General features: G+C 40.4%; 1 protein-coding gene across 1 annotated transcript in view; it reads left to right on the top strand.

The window, feature by feature from the left end:
• The window catches only part of ttc27 (tetratricopeptide repeat domain 27), a 210,387-nt gene extending 193,140 nt beyond the window's left edge, over positions 1-17,247 (top strand). Inside the window, exons 19-20 of the mRNA XM_043695515.2 lie at positions 5,347-5,447; positions 16,995-17,247. Of these exons, the coding sequence (XP_043551450.1) occupies positions 5,347-5,447; positions 16,995-17,117 (224 nt within the window). The 3' untranslated portion in view covers positions 17,118-17,247. The remainder of the gene's footprint in view (positions 1-5,346; positions 5,448-16,994) is intronic.
• Positions 17,248-17,623: the final 376 nt, after the last annotated feature.

Here is a 17,623-nt window from a genome sequence, read left to right as displayed (position 1 = left end):
CTTATCTTACTAGACTCAACTGAGTTTCCATAGTCCTACATTCAGTTTGCTTTCACTCTTATTATTTTCTGAATATATTGCCATTTCTTCACTGTCACTGGGTCAAAAGCAGGGAATTCACTCCCTAACAGCATTGTGGGTCTACCCAGAATGCATGGACTGCAGTGGATTAAGAAGGCTGCTCAGCATCATCTTCTTAAGGACAAGTAGGGATGGCCAATAAATGCTGGCCAGCCAGTAATGCCCACATCCCATGAGAGAATAGAAAAGATGATCAGAATTACAAGCAGAGATTTTGGGATACTGGATCAGTAGGCCTGAATTCCAATTGTTATCCCTTTAGCCAAATGCAATACGATCTCCTTTAGAGTACTGGCTGTGGCAATGACCTTTGCGCAATAATAAATTGCATTTACATAACAGTAAGGTATGCCAAAACATTTCATGAGAACATTATCAAACAAAAGTTGATACCAAATCAAGTCAAGGTATGAGGAGAAGTGATCAAAAGCTTAAAAGTTAAAAATAAAACTGTAGTTGCTGGAAATCTGAAACACAAACTCAAGAGTGCTGCAGAAATTCAGTCTGGTAGTTTCCTTAGGGAGAGAAACTAAATTAAGAGTCACTGGCTCGAAATGTTAACTCTGTTTCTCTCTACAAATGTCACTAGACCTACTTAATCAAAACCTAGACTAGAGGGGTGCTGGAAAAGCACAGCAGGTCAGGCAGCATCCGAGGAGCAGGAAAATCGACGTTTCGGGCAAAAGCCCTTCATCAGGAATGCTCCATTCCTGATGAAGGGCTTTTGCCCGAAATGTCGATTTTCCTGCTCCTCGGATGCTGTCTGACCTGCTGTGCTTTTCCAGCACCACTCTAATCTAGACTCTGGTTTCCAGCATCTGCAGTCCTCACTTTTGCCTACTTAATCAAAATGGTAGGTTTATGGAAAAATGATCCTTTAGGAAAATACAGCAAAGATTGACTAGGAAATAGCCTTTATGAGGAAATACAAATGTGCACAAATGTTTGAACTTCATTAGAACAAGATTTTTAATATTATGAATGGGCACTCCTGTTTCATTACTAATCTCGGCTGATGCACTGTCAAGAAGCAGAACTAGTGCCCAGATCTGATCACACGCCTGTGGATTTTTAATGTGTTGCACAATCAGATCAAATCAGGCAAATATATTGAAACAATTTGCACACCAACTTATATTTATACAGTGCCTTAACATAGTAAATCATCCCAAGGCATTTCATGGTGTTTTCAAATAGAGTTTGGCCCACGTGAGAAATGATTTGGGCAGATAACCAACAATGTGGCCAAAACGTTAAGTTTTATGGGATGTCCTGGGTTTAAAACAAATAAATAAAAATGAAGGAACTCAACAGCATCTGTGGAGAGAAAAATAAACTTAATGGTCTGAGTCTTACCTTTTCTTGTGTGTTGTGTGAATTTGCGTGGAGGTATCCTTGCCATGAGTGCCAGCAAGGCTCCTCACCATCTCTTACACAATGTGCCTCATTAAGTACCTGCTCCACCCCAGTCGTATCCCTCACCTCCCATTCTAGCACTATCTTACCAGAATAACTCGCCACACAGTAGATATCCGCTGAAAGACTGCTATCCCTTGTGTCTGTGCCACCTTTGAGAGATCACTCTTTACCTGGAGAAGCATTAACAGTCTTAGGTTGCCCACCACCGCCAGCATAATGGACCAGCAGCCTCACAACTCTCTCTCACCTTGGTCACACTTAGTAACACTAAGCCACACAGTTTACTTATCCTTGCATACACCTCGCCTAAATCTGAACCCTTGATACTTGTTCCCCACTTTCCAGTGGTCACCCGCATCTTGTCATTGATAGCCAGGAAAAGAGAACCCAAGGGAAATGAGTGCAGGCTGTAGTTCACACCCACAATGGATACCATATACCGGCATCTTGACCTTGACAGTCAGTGCTGGTTTTCAACATCCAGCTAACCTCTAACGGAAGCAGGTTTCAGTCAGGCCCTGTCTGTATTGTAGAGCCCAATGCAGTTGAGTTCCATCATCTAAAAAGAGAGCTTCCTTCTCACCATTGTTCGTATCCTTCTCCTCGGAAGACTTCTCCCATTCCCCTAGTTCTTCAGCATCAATTATGTTGCCTCATTGCCTGCTCCAATTGTGCAAAGCACAACACACAAAAATGGTGTGGCACACTCTGTTTGAACTATCCTAGAACTTCAGCAGATGATAATTGCCTCACCTCTGCGCTGGTCATAGCATAGTGAAGGTCTGACACATGCTGAGTGACCAACACACAGCATCTAAAAGGGAATGCTAACTGTGCTCTGACTCAACTTTCAATCCCAGATGCACTCAACCATTCTAATTTCCATCGCATTCGTTAAAGTCCATCGTCATGCTTGCGTGACGTGTGACGTTGCAATGTTTCCTTGGTCCCAAAACGCCTTTGGAAGTTGCTTGGAGGTACTTTTAGCCAGTATTTGCCCTCTTTTAAGTTATTGCTAACTCCTGCATCATTGAGATGACATTTTTAATTTATGTAACACCAATGGCAAACCATCTTTGGCCAACCTCTCTATGCATTGCATATGGGTGAAGAAATTATTGCACATGAAGCAAAGTTGGCGTTTGCAAGCTCCTGCTTCATGTACTAGTTAGAAATGTTGCCTGGCCCATTTGTCTGGTATTTCATTATAAATGAGGATAACCTAATGCTATAATTGGAGTTTTCTCTTGGTGCCTTTCATGTTGGGAGAGAAAGTCGATACAGCACTGGCTGAAACTCAAACAGACATGGCATGGCAGCTGATGCATGGATGGTGCCAGTATGAAGGGAGGACCTATATGAGTGAGCATTAATAGAACAAGATAAGCAGCCCTGAGCTGCAACCTATCCAATCCATGAGCTTGGTGCCTGTTTATGCACACACTGTCCTTGCTGCAGCCTTTCGTTGTTAGTTGGTGGTGCACCCTGCAACACAGTTATGTACTGCCCTGCATGGCACAGAGTGGAGAATTGCCAAGATGGTCATGTGTGGTGGAAAAATATTAGATGCGAATGTCAGTGGACGAGGGGTGTGTGTGAGACAGGTGCCTGTGGATCGTGCCTTGGGATGCAGTTTATTCCGAAGAAATGTGAAGATCCTTTGGAGCAAGCAGAGAGCAGAAGTCACACCAGGCACCCACTCTGACTTCCGTGAGGAGATTTTGTGACATCTAGCTTGTTTGACGTGTTGTGTAAAGATGGGGACCTGAATATTAACGAAAAGAGCTGGGCCATTAACAAGACTTTTCACAAGCAATATTCCACCTAAACTGGCAACTCGCCGCTTGGCAAATGCATAAACGATGCAGCGCGTTGCTCCCAATGTTGATAAAAGCCTCACCCTTGTCCAATTCTGCGAATAATCTCATGGTAAACCACATTGCTCAGATCCCTGTAAGATTATGCCCACATTACAAGTTAAATGAGCTTTCATCAGAATAAAATCAGACCAGTTCTGTTGAAAGGAATAGTTAGTCCTGTTTCTTTCTTCACAGGTTCAGCCTGACCTGTGAGCATTTCTGCCATTTTCTATTTTTATTTCAGATTTCCAGTATCGGCATATTTTCGTTTGAATCTTAGAGAACTTGTCTTATTCTTGGAATAAACTCCAAATGAAATGAAATCCTAGAAATTGTTTTTTTATTTTGATGATGTGCTGTTGCCATCAGAGAGTTGACCACAGATGTTGCTTGCAGGAGCCATCTGGGTTTAATTTTCAGTTTTTTAAAATAACTAATTATATAGGTATCTCAACTTTAGAATACAGTTATATTGCCAGCTATTGAAATGAGAGGTATGCGCCTAATATTGGCAGTGATTTTTTTACTTATTGTAGGTTCCAAATGAGCCCAGATTGAAAAACATAAATCTTCTGTCCTCACCCCTTTGTCTGTAAGTATTTAGAAGGCATCCTCGTCTGCATCTCCATTACTCCACCAACCTGCTTAGCTTCCCATGTTAATTGTATAATCAAACTGCTCAGTGATGCTACCACACACCTCTGGAGCAGGTGGGACTTGAACCCGGGCTTCCTGGCTCAAAGGTTAGGACACTACTACTACTACAGCTCAAGAGCTTTATATTAATTATATATGAATTGGGTGTTAATTGTAGTCAAGTGGTATGGATTATATAGTGGGGCGGGTGGGGGGAAGCAGGAGGAGCTCAGGCACAGCACCATGCTGTAATACACTGCTGCAAACATTATAATGAATTTTCATGGCACTCAACGAGATTTCCGTTCCAATTACTCACTGAAATTAAAACAAAATAATGCTAAATTGCAGGCTTCGCTGTTCACTGACCACAATATGGTCTCCTGAATTTTGGGCAGATTAAAAGCAATTTGCTTTGCTGAAATCATCTCTGTATTTACACACAAGTGCAACCCTCCACTCTTGATCATTTACTTCTTTAGTGCTTCCACTTTGCCCTCAGCCTTCTGCATTTTGAATGAAGCTTAATATAAGCTCACAAAACAGCATTTATTGCATTGCTAAGCATCTTGCAACCCTCACAACATGAATTGCAGCTTCCACTTCTAACTGTATTTCCTGTAATGTGGAATTCATGTTGTGACTTAGTGCTTGTGAAGACGAGAGGGATGTGATTTTTCTGATTTCTCTCATCATCTCTTAAATATTTTCATTTGTCATTTAATGATCTCCTCTTCTCCACATATTCACTTTTGCAGTTAATTCATTTTCTCGAGAATGTGCTGAACTGTTCCAACCCCTTTTCTCTTGCTCTGATTCTCATTGTAAGCTTTTTAAACATATATTCTATAATAGGCTGCATATCACTGGCTACCCTATCATTTGTTACCCATTCCTGATTGCTTGCCTTCTTGAACAACTGCACTGTTGTTTGAACTGGAGTTTCAGGAATTTTATCTGGCAGTAGGAACAAGACAGTGATGTAATTCCAAACCAGGGTGGTGTACAGTATGCAGTTCATCTGTAGTATCCTGCGTTCTGACCAAGATATGCTGATCACTCTCCTGTCTGCAAATGCTGCTTGACATGATGAGTTTTTGATATTTTCTCATTTCAAATTTCCATCATGAGAAGGTTTTGCTCCTTTTGAAAATATCTAAGTATCAGTTATTGAGGTTTTGCTTCATTTATCACAGGTCTCATTTACTTCTTAAAACACTTCTCTCTTTTTGTTAGAAATATTGCCTTGCCCATTTCTCCAGTATCTCGTTATAAATGTCCATAGTCTAAGACTATAATTGAAGTTGTGTCTTAGTGTCTTTTATCTATGTTGCTGTTTTTATTTTTGCAGTGTCGATCAAATGCAGTAAAGGCAAAACCAACCCCCAGGAGGCTCTGCAGATGCTATCCTCAGCTCGCCTCAGTCTGCGTAACCTGTCCAGTAAAGCACAGGTAGAACACCATATAACTCTTTTACATTAACAGCTGAAATCTCTTTCTTGCTAACAGAAATACAGAGAAAACGTTGTCTACATTGGAAGTCATTTACAATACTTGTGCTGTAACTCAGAAATATGTTGAGTTAGGTAGCATCTGTGTTTATCATTTCTTTCCTAAGAATGTACTTTGCGGAAAAGAGTTCTTTATATACTGCTTTGTCCATATATATCTGTTTAAGTGCCACATTGAAACTTTTGCATCTAATATGCATTTGCCGCCTCAGGATTTTGTTCACCAGCAGGTAAATGGTATTGCCGCAGCAGCTCAATTTGATTCAGTCTTCCTAGTTCCATGTGACCTGTCATTGGCTGTCATGGATAGCCTGGCTTGGTGATCTGAGCATCCGTTGTATCAGAAGTTCTCCAGGTCAATTCTGTCAGTTCCCTCCTGCCACCCTAACCGTAGCATTTTGGTTTCTTCTGATTTTTTTTCAAATAAAACATTTTCCTGATTGGGTCCCAAAGAAAGCACTGAAATTTGGAAATCCCTGCCTAAAGCTCGAACCTGGCTCATTGAGACACAAAGCAAGAGGCCTCATGCTATCTACAGTGATACCTCAATGATTATGGGCTAGTGTTCTGACTGCTGGCCATTGTAAAGCTCGTGGAATAATAGTTGATGCGATACAATTGTAAGAATTTGACCTTAATGATTTGCATTTGATTATTTTCATTCCTGTTTGTAATGCACTCAGTTTCAAGATCAAAGAATAAATTTCTCTTGATGCTCAGCATTAGGTTGAAGCTCTAGCCTTCAGTAACCTACATATCTAGTTCTGAGGGAGAAGCCAATGTATTGATGTAGCTGGTTATGACTCCATCAGAGTATACCAATGTTGAGGCAATGGAAAATGCTTCAGTTATGTTGTCACAAACTTCACCCAAGGTCCTTCAGGAAAGTACACTCTTCCCTTTAACTTTTTAATCTTTATCAAAGATAGAGTGAATGGGAGGCAATGCTTATTCTCTTCACTGACATCACCACATAAGCTTGCATGCAGGTAGCTTTGCACATTGAATAAGATAATGCTTAATGTTCAGCATGGAGAGATCCAAGTCTGAAACTTGACTAATTCACAAAAACACTGTGTGTTATGTTTCTTATAAGCCAAGCTTTCATCTCTTTGATGGTCGTGTCATTAGATCTCTTCCTCTTGACATTCTTAGTGTTACCATCACGCCAACCTCACTCTGCCTCCATTAATAAAGCTGCATCCGCAAAGTTTGTTTTCCTTTCTTGTGCCAAAAGGTTTTCTGGAAAGGTTTCCAGAAAGCTACTATTTCTCTACAAAGGCTAAGTCTATCCAAGATTAAAATGTTGATGCCAAAACTTGTGAGATTCAGCTAGCACCTCTGTCCTTTCTCAACAAAAAGATTTCCTTTTCCACTTGGCCACCCTGCAACCTTGAGAATTCAACATCTAGTTCAATAATTTTAGGGCCTTTAGTACCTTTTCCCATGTCCTTACCTAAACCCAACACACACCAGACCTTGCCATCACAGGGGCTTCTATCACGACCAACCAATTGTCAGCTACCAATGCTCCCCAGTAGCAGGTATTGATTCCCCCAGGGTCACCTTTACCCACTCCTTTTTCTGTCCAACTTTCGTTCTCTCTTTCTGGGTTCCAACTCCAACTAAAGTTTACTCCTCCCTTCATTCAACCCCATCTTGAGCATACATATTAACCTTTTCCAATCATAGTGAAAAAAGGTCAGTGGACCAAAACATTAATTCTGCTTTCTCTGCACAGATGCTGCATTTCTTCAGCAACTTTGGTTTATGTTTCTGTCCTGTCTAACTTCATCAATTTTTTCTGCCTTTTCCTATTTCATTCATGTCAACATATTCTTTTGTTTATATTATTTAATATTATATTCTTCTTCTTCTTCTTACATCATAGCCGTGAAATTGTTCAATATCCAGGCTTTTCAAAACCAAGTTTTAATCACTAGCTGTCATATTTAGCAACTTGTATTTGTCAAGTATATTAACTCAATAAAACATCTGGAGTGTGCCCACATAAAGTGATATTGGGGAAATGGCCAAAAGCTTAGTCAAGGAGGTACATTTTAAGAAACACTTTCAAGAAGGAAGGAGAGGCAAAGAGAGCTAGGGACGGAATTCTAGAGTTTAGGACCTAGGCAGCTGGTGGAACCGTGCAAATTGAAAGGCCAGAATGAGACATGTGCTGAAAACTGAGGGTTGTGGGGCTAGGGAAAGTTACCGAGATAGGGTTTGAAAATACAAATGAGACATTTTCAACCTGCTACTCTGCAATATGGACATTGTCATTTATCACAATTTCTCAAAGTAAAGAAAATGCTGGTGTTGTCCTTGTCCCACAGTTCTTTAATGTCACAAATTCCACTCAGCTAAGAATACTTTGCAAGTTCATTTTGAAATCATCATGTAATGTATTTAAACTGAGGAAAACAAATGGCAGAAGAATGGAGATAACCAAATAAGCACAGTCCTAAGTGCCACCTTTGGAAACTGCCCGACATTGTGCCTTGGGATAGAATATGGCAACTTATTTGACAGATTATAGAAAATCCCTGTCTCTTGCTCCCAGGTTATAAACAACCGAATCACTTGAAGCGATAATTTCCAGATTGCTACCTAAGCCATGAGAAAATTTGTACAGGGTCAACAAGATTAAAGAGATCATGGCTCAGAGATTAGTGTGGGAGAAGCGGGGTTGAAATCACGGGACATTGGCACCACTACTGGGAAGGATTGTTCCGATGGGATGGGCTCCACTGGAATCATGCAGGGGCAAGAGACCTGGTGAATTCCATAACCAGGGCTGTGGATAGGACTTTAATCTAAATAGGGGGATTCAGTTGTATGGAAAATTATAGAAATGGTTAAAGGGGGGGATGATGTCTCAGCAGAGATTATAAAAAGTTTCCAGAACATGTAAAAGGACAGAGTGTGGAAAAAAATCAGGAATCTAACCTCAGATAGAGCAGATGAGGGGACAGCTATGAGAATGGGGGAGTAAACGTAGGAATGAGAGTGCTGCACTTAAATGCATGCAATATATGACACAAGGTCAATGAGCTTGTGACACAGATTGAAATTGGCAGGTGCTTGGTCAAGGAGGTACATTTTAAGAAACAGATGGGCAGAGGGAGTGGGATGCTTTGTTAGTAAGATATGAAATTAAATTGATAGCAAGAAGTGATAGTGAGTTGGAAGGCTTAGAATCTATGTGGGCAGAGTTGAGAAACTGCAAAGGAGAAAAAATGCCCTGATGGGAGATGTGTACAGGCCTCCTAGCAACGGTCAGGATGTGAGGAAGAAAATAAAGCTGGAGATAGATTTAGAAAGATATGTAAGAAAGGCACTATTACAATAATCATTGGGGACTTCAAAGTGCAGGTGGATTAGATCCATCAGATTGGTGGATAGATCTCAAGAAAAGGAATTTGTGGAATGTCTATGGATTTTTGTTTCGAAGCAGCTTATGTATAACCCACTAGGGAACAGGAAATTCTGGATTTGGTAAAAACTGAAAGGACTGCAGATGCTGTAAATCAGAGGCAAAAATAGAAATTGTTGGTAAAGCTCAACAGATCTGGCAGCATTTGTGGAGAGAGATCAGGGTGAATGTTTCGGGTCAAGTGACCCTTCCTCAGAATTGATGGTATTTAGGAAAATGTAGGTTTATATGCAGATGATGTGGTGGGGGGAGCAGGTAAAGAGTAAGTGATAGGTGGGGATAGAGCCCAAAGAGAGAGAAGAGCAGATAGACAGACAAAGGAGTGGGTAACAATCTGGCTAAGAGTATGAATAGCTGTTAATGGAGACTGTTAATGGCTAGCACCACCCATGAGAATTATGCGTTTGAAATGAGCAATACGCACCTAATATTGGCAGTGATTTTCTTGCTTATTGTAGGTTCCAAGTGAGCCAAGATTGAAAACAAAACTTTTCCCTGTACTTTGACATGTGTGACAACCATAAATCAAATCAATTCTGAGGGAAAATGTGCTGGCATTGGAGGGGGTCCAGAAGAGATTTACAAGAATGATCCCAGGATGAAGGGCTTTGCACATGAGCAGTTGAGGACTCTGGGTCTACACAGGATGGAGTTTAGTAAGAAAAGGGGGATCTGATTGAAACTTATAGAATACTCGGAGACTTGGAAGAGATGTTTCCACTAGTAGGAGAGACGAGGACCTGAGGGTATTGCCACAGAGTGAAAGAACAACCCTTTAGAACTGAGATGAGGAGAGATTTCTTCAGTCAGAGGGTGGTTAGTCTGCGGAATTTATTGCTGAGGGGGATGCGGAGGTCAAGCGATTGAGCATATTTAAGACAGATAAGTTCTTAATTGGTAAGGGGATCAAGGGTTACAGGAAGAAGCTAGGAGAATGGAACTGAGAAATATATAAGCCAATATTGAATGACGCAGCAAATTCAATGGGCCAAATGGCCTAATTTTATGGTCTTATGACATCAAACAGTGAACGATATATTCATTCTGTAAAATTCTTTGTTATTCATTCATTGCAATGGTGTGGCTGAGCTGTCAACCCTTTATGAGATATTAGGAACATGGTATGAGTTACAGATATTGAAGTTAGACTGCCACTTTTATGTCAAGATCTACTTCCACTGTTCTGAAACGCCAGTACTGAATGTCAGTGTAATGTTTCACAGGCCCACAATAGCTTTTCCGCATATAATGTTTTAGAGGTTGGAATATAAAAATAATTCTTGTCAGCATTAATCCTCAATTCATGAATTCAGATCGCTGAGATCTGTTTGATGTTACAGTTCAGTTTCTTGAATTCTTTAGCTGTCCTGGAAATCTCTCTGTTCTTGAGAGATCCATTCTTGTTAATATGTTTCTCTTGCTACACCTCACAGCACTGTTACCTTTCAAAGCCATGTCAATTTTAGTAACACGATGGCAGCAGTAGGATTTCCATTATTATTAGCAGCCAATATAGGTTGAAAAGCATGAACCATTTCGAATACCTGATTGTAATATCAACTGTTGATGAGGCACTTTCACATAGCACTGGATCCAACTCTGGTGCATGTTAAACAAATTAATATCTTGGAAACCAGTGATGTTATTTCAAAATTCAGTGAAGAAAATTTGTCTTCAGCTTTACATTGTTCGTCCAATATAAATTTCTAAAGTTGTACATTGATTATTTGAATTTCAGTTGAAAGACATAGATTAATGGCTACAATTCTTAAATATTAATTGTGGAGGAAGGCTCTGGCAAGGTCTGAACGGAGGAAATGGTTTCGAAAGTTTATGCTACCATTTGGCAATGTAGTGATGAGAGTCTGTCTCGAGCTCATTAAAATGCTTGTCTACTTACACCCAATCCAACTTCAAAGAGTACCCGCCAACACACTTCCAACATAGTTTCTGAAACTTTATTCTCTAATCTCAGTTGTGTTTGAACATCACAAATTCATAAGTTACTGCAGATGGAGTGCATAACCTAAACCAAGTAAATTAAGACGTTTTCAAACACTGCATAGGTGAGAGGGTCTGAAGCCTTTATACACGTTGTCATTTTCCCCTGGACTACTGCCACGTTGTTCTTGGAAATGTGTTGTTACCTTTTTTAGACAATCTTCAGGTAGGATTGTAATCCAGGAATCAAATCACAAGTTACAACAGAAACTGTGCAACACAATACAGCTGCCAGATTGTGCTGTTCAGTATGGTGCCACATTGAATACCGGCTTAATGGAGATCTCAGAACTGCAAGAGAACCCCATTGCAGAAGTTACATATTCCTGAATCTGGTGTGTTGGATACTGTATAGATGAGAACGTTTTGGGTGGGAACATTGTGTGCCTGACGGGAAGACATTTTGTGCACAAGGTGTGGGTGTCACTGGCAGGACTGCCATTCATTGCCGATCCCTTAATTGTCCTTAATAGTGAGCTGCTGTCTCGAAATGCAGCTACTATTGAAGGAACAGCAATATTGTTTCAAATTGGGATGGTATTTGACTTACGGGGTGTTTAATTAAAGTGATCTAAAATAACCCATAGGTTATCAATACAATGTGTCCAAGAGTGACTGATCTGTTCTCTGTTGTAGTAATCCAAACTGAACAAGAGATGGTCTGACATCAATTTGATTTAAACAAATGTGAGGATTGCAGATGCTGGAAACCAGAGTCTAGAATAGAGTGGTACTGGAAAAGCACAGCAGGTCAGGCAGCATCCAAGGAGCAAGAAAATCAATGTTTCGGGCAAAAGCCCTTCAATTTGATTTAGAATTGACATTCCCTGTACATCTGGTGCACAGACTGCGTGCGTGTAACCTGAACTGCAAAACAGTGCATCTTCCTGTATTGCCGTATATTTTTCTTAGCAATGGAAATGTCAAAGCAGTTTACTTCACTGATGGAATGCTAGAAGACCTTTTAGTTTTAACTCCAATGTCTGCCAAGCAAGGAAGGATTCCAGAGCACGCTACACCACCACATAGATCAGATTTCCAAATCTGTGATGAAAACACTCCCGCTCTCCCTGGCCCACAAGCGGTGCCGGAGAGGCACTCGCCCCTCTCCCAAATCTATATTCGCCTCCCTTCAGCTGCCGAGAACCCATCTGTTTACTATACAACCTGTAAACGCTGAGGGAATCAGAAGCAGTTAGCTTCATTAAAACATTTCAATCGTTAATCCACCTCTTGGGACCAGGATGACATCTCCCAACATTGTCCACCTCCATGAAGACCAGAAGTGGATGGCATAGAATCAGTTTTTGAACCATTAAGATTTAAACATCTGTTTGACTCATTTCTGTAGGGACGTCTTCCTATCCCTAACTCCACCCCACTCCCACAAACATAACCCACCCTGGTTAATATTCAGACTGATGTATCAAGTATAAAGTTACTTCGGAGTCTTCTCAGGATAAAGGAATAAAAATTAAAAAACAAGCAATGTTCAATATGTTAATATAATAGTTTGTTCTGGGTTTGGGTGATTGTGATTTCTTTATAACATGTGACCAAATGTTGGGTCCTCTGGTGTGAAGTGGACTCGAGCCCAGTCTCTTTCTCAGAGGGAGTGAGCCATTCAGAGAAATGTCAATGTGCATTATTCTTCTGGTTGCAGTATTCTTCGAAACATTCAACCAACAGAGCAACCATTTATTCTTCATTTGTACAATTGAGCATATGGGTGGGGTGCAGGGGGTGTTTTCGGGAACGCTAATGTTTTTGTAAAATTTGCTCCTGTTGCTATCAGCGTTAAAATTACCCCATAAATTTCCTTGTTATTTGGAAACAAAATGTCTTTATTGAATTTTTTTCCCATTTGGTCACAAAGGAAGCTATTGTGGTTAATATTGACACATTTATTATCTTGCATATTACAGGAGCTTTTTACAAGCTAGTTCAGAAGCACATCTGTTTTACAAATGGGGCACTGCTATTTGGATAGTCATCCTCCCTTCCCCTCCACAGAAAACATTTAGCTTCAGTAGAAATCATTTTCAATTTACTTTGTCTTCAATTTCTTTTCAAAAAAAAATTGTGTTCTTTTGTTTATTTCTTCTTACTCTTTCTCTTCATTTCCCAAATACCTTGACTCTTGCCAGTGTGCAATTCCATAAGCACCTTCAGCCTTGAAGTGACTCAGGGGTACAACTTAATTCTTCGACAGAGTTTAATTTAGAAATCTGTACATGAAGCACACGTACAAATCACCAGCTTAAGTACTTAGGTTTTCATAAGGATCAATGAACTAAATTATGATTGCATTTGATCTTCTGATGGTGGGGCAACCAAAACTGATGCATATTATTGTGCAGGATTCAGTAAAATGTGTGTGACCCTGTTGGATGTGTTAGAAATGTGGGGCCTTCCATGTTCACCCACCCACTGTTCCTTTTCTCCTTTGTAGTGTTGGCAGTCAAGGCTAGACTTATCAGTTTGAAGATTAATTGACCTTCACTTCTGAATTCATCATTCAAAAGCCTGTGGGAACCCACTAGTCCTTTTCTTTTTAACTTAGTATAGAACAAAAGAGCAGTTTTACATAGAAGGTGAGCTGTAAAGCAAACATTTGTGATGTAATCCACTTCTGATCCAAAATAGTTGAATATTTTATCTTTAGCACAACGGGTTGGGGTAGGGAGGAATGGGAAATGGTAACTCAGCAAAGATTGATTTAACATAGATCTTTGGCTGAAGAAAGTTTCAGGCCCAACCAAATTCAACTGCTTCATCAATGGCCATCCCTCCAGCGTAAACTCAGAAGTGGGATATTCACAAATCATTGCTCAATGTTCTGCACTATTTGTGACTCCTCAGGCTCCTGAAAATGCTGGAGAAATTCAGTCGATCTGGCAGCATCAGGTATGACTTTTCTTCAGAACTGAAAGGTGTTGCAAAATAGGTTATTTTTTATACTTCTGACAGAGGCAGAGAACTGAAACCAGACTCAAAATGTTAGCTCTGTTTCTCTCCCCACAGATATGGCCTGACCTGTTGAGTTTCTGTTTGATTCAGATTTCCAGCATCCACAATATTTTGCTTTTTTTTTAAACCTGAGATACTGAAGCAGTTCATGTCCAAATGCAGCAAGACATGGACAGTATGTAGTTTGTGCTTGCAAGTGGCAAATAACAGTCATGCCACACAAGTAGCAGGTAATTGCCATCTCCAAAATAGAATCTAACAAACAGGCAGAAAACTAGCCATCAGGATAAATGAACATCAACTAGCCACAAAAAGCATTCCTGATGAAGGGCTTTTGCCTGAAACATCGATTTTCCTACTCCTCGGATGCTGCCTGAACTGCTGTGCTTTTCCAGCACCACTATAATGAATCTGGTTTCCAGCATCTGCAGTCCTTGTTTTTACCACAAAAAGATATGACCCACTCTCACTAGTATCCTTACATTTAGATGAGGAAGGACACCACTTCGACTGGGACAACACATCCATCCTAGGACAAGCCAAACAGAGAGACACACGAGAATTCCTAGAAGCAGAGCATTCCAACCAGAACTCTATCAACAAACACATTGACTTGGACCCCACTTACCACCCTCTGATAAAAAGAACAGGAAATGACATCACCAACCCAAGGAAACTTAAATACATAAATAGAAAGTGGGTCACTAACACCAGTTTTTCACTGGAGGCTCACTGATGTTACCTAATATGGTGACGAAATGTCTGAAAATGAACCTTCCAGCTCAGCGAGCAAATGTACATCCAGAACTTCAAGTTGAGCGACAAATCTTCTCCATTCTCACTAGAATCTAACTATTGCCCCTTGACATTCAGTGATATTGCAATCACATAATCCCTCACTGTCAGTATCCTGGGCATTATCATTGACTCAAAACTGAACTGGAATCACCATATAAAAGGGCAGGTCAATAGCTAGTAGTCCAGCAATGAATAACTCACTTTTGTCTCCACCAAAACCCCTGTCTTCCATCTACAAGGCTAAAATCAGAAGTGTGATGGAATAGACGCAATTGCCTGGATGAATGCCGCTCCAATAGCACTCTAGAAGCTTGACACCATCCAGGATACAATGGCCCAATTGATTGGCAGCACATCCACATTCACTCCCTTCCTCAGTAAAAGCAATGCGTATTATCTACAGGATGCACTCAACCCTATGACCAATACTCTCTGGAAGGACAAGGGCAGCAGAATCATGGGAACATCACCACCTGCAAGCTCCCCTGCAAGCCACTCCTCATCCTGACTTGGAAATAAATCACCATTCCTTCAGTATCACTGGGTCAAAATCCCAAAATTCCCTTCCCTAACGGCATTCTGGGTATACCTACAGCAAATGAATTGTAGCAGTTCAAGAAGGCAACTCACCACCGTTTTCTCAAGGGCAGTTAGGGATGGGCAATGACTGCTGACTCACCACTGATGAGTTTATTAAAACAAAACAAATTCACTTGTTTTCTACAGCCTAGTGCATGTGTAACTGTGGGATTTGTAAAACATATTGATTTCTGCTCTTATAAATCATTTTAAACAACAGATTTCCAGAATCTCCAATTCCTGTTGTGTAAAATGAGTGCAGTTTAAACGTTTCACTTTCATGGATCTGAATACGCTTCTTTCTTCCAAATATGAAGCACATTTTATACAGTGATTTGTACCATGCAATGGATCAGCCCCACGATGGAGTCTACGGGCATGAAATCGCTCCAGTAATAGAATAGAATCTCTACAGTGTGGAAACAGGCCTTTCGGCCCAACAAGTCCACACCAACCCTCTGAAGAGTAACCCACACAGACCAATTCCCATACCCTATATTTACCTCCGACTTATAGACTTAACCTACACATTCCTGAACTCTATGGGCAATTTAGCATGGCCAATTCACCAAACCTGAACATGTTTGGACTGTAGGAGGAAACTGGAGCACCCAGAGGAAATCCACGCAGACACAGGGGTAATGTGCAAACTCTGCACAGACAGTCGCCCTGAGGCTGGAATTGATCCCGGATCCCTGGTGCTTTGAGGCAGCAGTGCTAACCACTGAGCCACTGTGCCGCCCAAAATGACTATATCTCATTCAGTCTTCCAAGACTGTTTGGACAGGGCATATACAACTTAGAAGTACTGGAAATACATTTACTGAGCTCAGGGTCTCATCTTGTTTTCCGCTCAGTGCCAAAAATATTAGAAATGATGTCTCTGATGAGTACTGTTTAGCTTTACTGCTGACAATTTATTTTGATGGAGGCAGGAACAGAAGGCCCTATCTTTGCAGCTTTCGTCATAGCTCAAAATATTTCACCTAAAGCCCCTTTGAGCAATTTTCACAATTCAAGGTAATATGTTGTATAAAGGCACTCTGATAACGAAAACAGTAGGTCATCCGAGCTCCAAAATTGCCTCTAGCTTCACTCCTGCAAATGTCTTTAAGCTCAAACTTGCAGAGTTTGTGACTAGATCAAAGAAAAGCAGATGGCTGATCTATTGAGCATTTCAGACCATTTCTCTTTTTAATTTCGATTTCTAGCATCTTTCAAGTTTTGTTTTTGTATTTGCAATTTGATTACATTGCACTGTTGGTATTTTTAGGGGCAAATATAGTGTTGGGTTGTGAAGCATTGTTGCATACTTGTGGTCAAGAAGATGCTTGACATTTACCTAAGGTACACTGGAATAACCATTCTACCATCTGGGTCAAAAGTCAATGTAGGGTCTTGGTTTTTAACAGGTAGGTTTATTCAATGAACGCATTTTCTGATGTAACAGTTTTAAGCATTAACATTTATTTTAAAAATCCAGCTGTGGTGTTAGCTGATGGCAATGCAGCATTGATGGAATTCAATGCTGCTTCCTAATTGTAACTAATGCTAGTGTTTGTAAAGAGTGAAAAAGAGTGAAAGATGGATTAAGGGGCCAGGTTAGAATTAGCTGCTCAATTAAATAGGTGTAGCAATAAATAGGAGAACAGTAAACTGGTTGTTAAATTTCAGTTGTTACTTTTCTCTGCCTTTGTCTTACAGCAACTTTTCACTGATGTTATGACGGGCGAAATTCAGAGTGAGTTAGCTGGTGAGAAAACAACGATGGACAACTTGGTAAAGGAGCTTCAAGAACTTAGCAACCTCCTACGGAATCAGTTATGAGGAAAAGGAAGAATTGAATCTCATTTTCTCACTGAAATGCCAGTAATGAGAGACCAAGATTCTCTGAACCTGAAATAAATCATTGCACTAGATGTAAATTAATGTTCAATAAAATGTTCCTTTTTCTGTGGCATTGTGTCTGTGTTCATCTTTCTGATATATTTTGTAACAATCACTGTTGATTCAAGTCACTAAGGAGTAAACTGCCTCACATTAAACTCCTGACAGTGTTGTATGGTGTTTTTCAAAGTGCTTTCTAGAAAATTACTGAACATAAACTGAGCAGCACACTCCAGTCTTTACATTATATATACAAAGGAAAGAATGACCCCAGATTATTTATATAGAGTCTTATACTGCCCTCAGGGCATCTTAATATAGTCAGTAACCCTGGGTATCTTACCTTGAAGTTTAGACATAATTATTCAGAGAAAACTCCCTTTCTTCAGGTGCTGTGTTACCTCCTTTATAGTTGGGACTCTTGTCTATTTCATTCCCCTTTGGGG

This window comes from Chiloscyllium plagiosum, unplaced genomic scaffold (assembly GCF_037043375.1).
Source record: "Chiloscyllium plagiosum isolate Xiang-an unplaced genomic scaffold, Cpla_swu_hap1 HiC_scaffold_10, whole genome shotgun sequence".
NCBI classification, from domain to species: Eukaryota; Metazoa; Chordata; class Chondrichthyes; order Orectolobiformes; family Hemiscylliidae; genus Chiloscyllium; species Chiloscyllium plagiosum.
Note: the sequence above shows the minus strand (reverse complement) of the source record. Positions and strands in the feature narration are given on the sequence as shown.